Source organism: Vombatus ursinus, unplaced genomic scaffold (assembly GCF_900497805.2).
Source record: "Vombatus ursinus unplaced genomic scaffold, bare-nosed wombat genome assembly UNPS02014248.1, whole genome shotgun sequence".
NCBI classification, from domain to species: Eukaryota; Metazoa; Chordata; class Mammalia; order Diprotodontia; family Vombatidae; genus Vombatus; species Vombatus ursinus.
In genome coordinates, this window is record NW_020954026.1 from 190,089 (window position 1) to 192,704 (window position 2,616).

The window sequence follows — 2,616 nt, forward strand, 5'->3', positions numbered from 1 at the left end:
TTTAGGCACAGAAATAAAGCACCAAAAGAACAGATTAGAGAGAAAGGAATTGATGTTGAGGTTGACATCAAGATACTACACTGACATTGCAGAGAAATTCTTCTCTCCCACAGGATCAATCAAAGTTCTTTCCAGATCCTTAGGACCACCTTGTGGTTAGCATTTTCTCAATATAGTAAGTCATGTGGCAGAGGTGCTTGGGAACCAGCATTTGGATTACACTTCTGTGTGTATAAGAAAAATATCCTGATGGGGCACACTGAATCCCAGAGTGGGGAAAGTGCAGGTTAAATTTTCTCTCTAAGAAAAAGGATGATCTGATTTAGGTTGTCTTCCTCTCACAGCTTTCATCAAAGCATTTTTTACCTCTTTATTCCTCATACTATAGACCAGAGGGTTCAACATGGGGATGACCATGGTATAGAACACTGACACCACTTTGTCTATGTCCATGGAATGACTTGAGCTAGGTTGAAGGTACATGAAGATAATTGTCCCATAAAATATGGACACTGCTGTTAGATGGGAAGCGCAGGTGGAGAACGCTTTCTGACGGCCTTCAACAGAATGGATATTTAGAATGGTGATGAAGATTAACAAGTATGAAGTAAAGATGACAAGAAATGGGAAAAAGACTGTGAATGACCCTAGGATAAAGAATAGTAACTCAGTGATATGAATATCAGAGCAAGAGAGAACTAGGAGAGGGGGAATGTCACAGAAAAAGTGATGGACTATGTTAGACCTACAGAAGGAAAGGCTAAAAGTGTTTCCTATGACTATGGAAGAGGTCAGAAAGCCACAGATGTGAGCACCACTAGCCAGATAGGCACATACTGTTGAAGTTATAGTAGTAGTATAATGTAGGGGCTTGCACACGGCAGCATGGCGATCATAGGCCATGGAGGCTAAGAGGAAACTTTCTGTAGTAGCAAAGGCCCCAACAAAGAACAACTGTGTAGCACATCCATTGTAGGAGATGACCTTGTTCCTTGTGAAGAGCCCAGCCATCACCTTGGGGGTAATAGCTGACGAGTAGCCAAAATCCACTAGAGAAAGATTACTGAGGAAAAAATACATGGGGGTATGGAGATGAGAATCCCATGAGCTCAGAGCTACTATCCCCAGGTTCCCCACCAGAGTAGTAAGGTAGATGAAGGTGAACATTATGAAGAGAGGAACCTGAAGCTTTGGAACATCTGTTAATCCCATGAGGATGAACTCATTCACTTCAGATCTATTCTCCATACATGCCATTTGAGAGTGTTGTCATTCACCTGCAACAAAAGAGAAAAATAAAACCAAAATCCACTCTGCATGATGAATGAGTTTAAGACACAAACCATGGATGGAGACTTAACTTCTGTGAGTGACAGAAATAAGGATTTAAGGAATCAAGAGAATTGAGGTATTTGTCACAGCGATTACTCTATGTCCCCAAAATTCATCGATCCAGTTTCTCATATAGATAATTCCCCATGCATTACTTCCCACCTTTTTTTCCAACCTATTTCACACTTAACAATTCCCAAAGTGCCATATTTATATTTAGGAATGAGAAATACCTTATTTCTGGGTTAAAACAATTAACATAAGAAGGAAGATTATTGTTGTTCAGGGTTGGAGAGTGAGGTCTTTTCCTATGAATATACTTCATTCTGATGAAGAAGAGAGAAAAGTAGAATAAAGGAGAAGAGGGGAGAACAAAAGAAGAGGAAAGTTAAAAGACTGAGAGAATGGAGAAGGGGATCAAAGAAAGTTGGTTGAGATTTCACTGGAATGCTGTTTAATCATGGAATCATTGTGACTGTGAGGTCTATACAATGGACTGAAGTCATCATTTCCTTGGGATGAACAGAAGCCAGTGGACACCATTTGCCTAGTTGTGGGAGTTGCCCATCAAAAAGGCCACTGGTGGATCACTTAACAATATGCATGGTTTCTAAGCCTGTTTTCTTCACCGACTGTCCTTTTTCAATTTTCTCCCCCACTGCAACTGTGGAAGCAGAAGGTGTCCACAAACAGGAGAATTTAGTCCTTTCATTCAATATACAGTTTTCTGGGTCCCAGGGAAATCACCAATCTTTGGTTTAGCCTCCTTCAAGGTTGAGCTAAAATGTCACCTATAGGAAGGCTTACCTGATCCATCTCAACTCCAGGGCCTCCACTCTTTTGATTATCTCCAATTTATCCTGGATATAGCTTGTTTGTACAGTTATTTGCATGTTATCTAGAGACTACTACTCTTTGGGGGCAGGGACATTATTTCACCTTTCTTTGTATTCTCAGTGCTGAGCATATAATTGGCACTTAAATGTTATTGGCTCCCTGATTGACCAGTGGTAACCCTCCCTATCTGAACTAAGCCAAGGTGACCTTTGGCCATCAGACAAATACATGGTCCATCCCCAGACACCACCATTAGCCTTTACAACTTGGAAGTACCTTCCACAGTTATATTTCACTAACTTAGTCTTAGAATAAACACTTAGTTTCATTGCTACAACTATTAGACATTAAAAAAAATTATCAGAACCTATAAGTAGGCTGCTGCATGCTGTTCATAATAAGTTGTCTCATGGGGAGAAAAACATAGAAAAGAAAATTAGAGGAACT

The 2,616-nt window shown here is 40.3% G+C and overlaps 1 protein-coding gene across 1 annotated transcript; it reads right to left on the reverse strand.

Moving 5' to 3' along the window:
- Window positions 1-300: 300 nt before the first annotated feature.
- LOC114042053 (olfactory receptor 5B2-like) lies at window positions 301-1,257 on the reverse strand. Its single transcript, XM_027860760.1, has one exon. The coding sequence runs from the start codon at window positions 1,255-1,257 to the stop codon at window positions 301-303; it is 957 nt and encodes a 318-aa protein (XP_027716561.1).
- Between the last annotated feature and the right edge of the window lie 1,359 nt (window positions 1,258-2,616).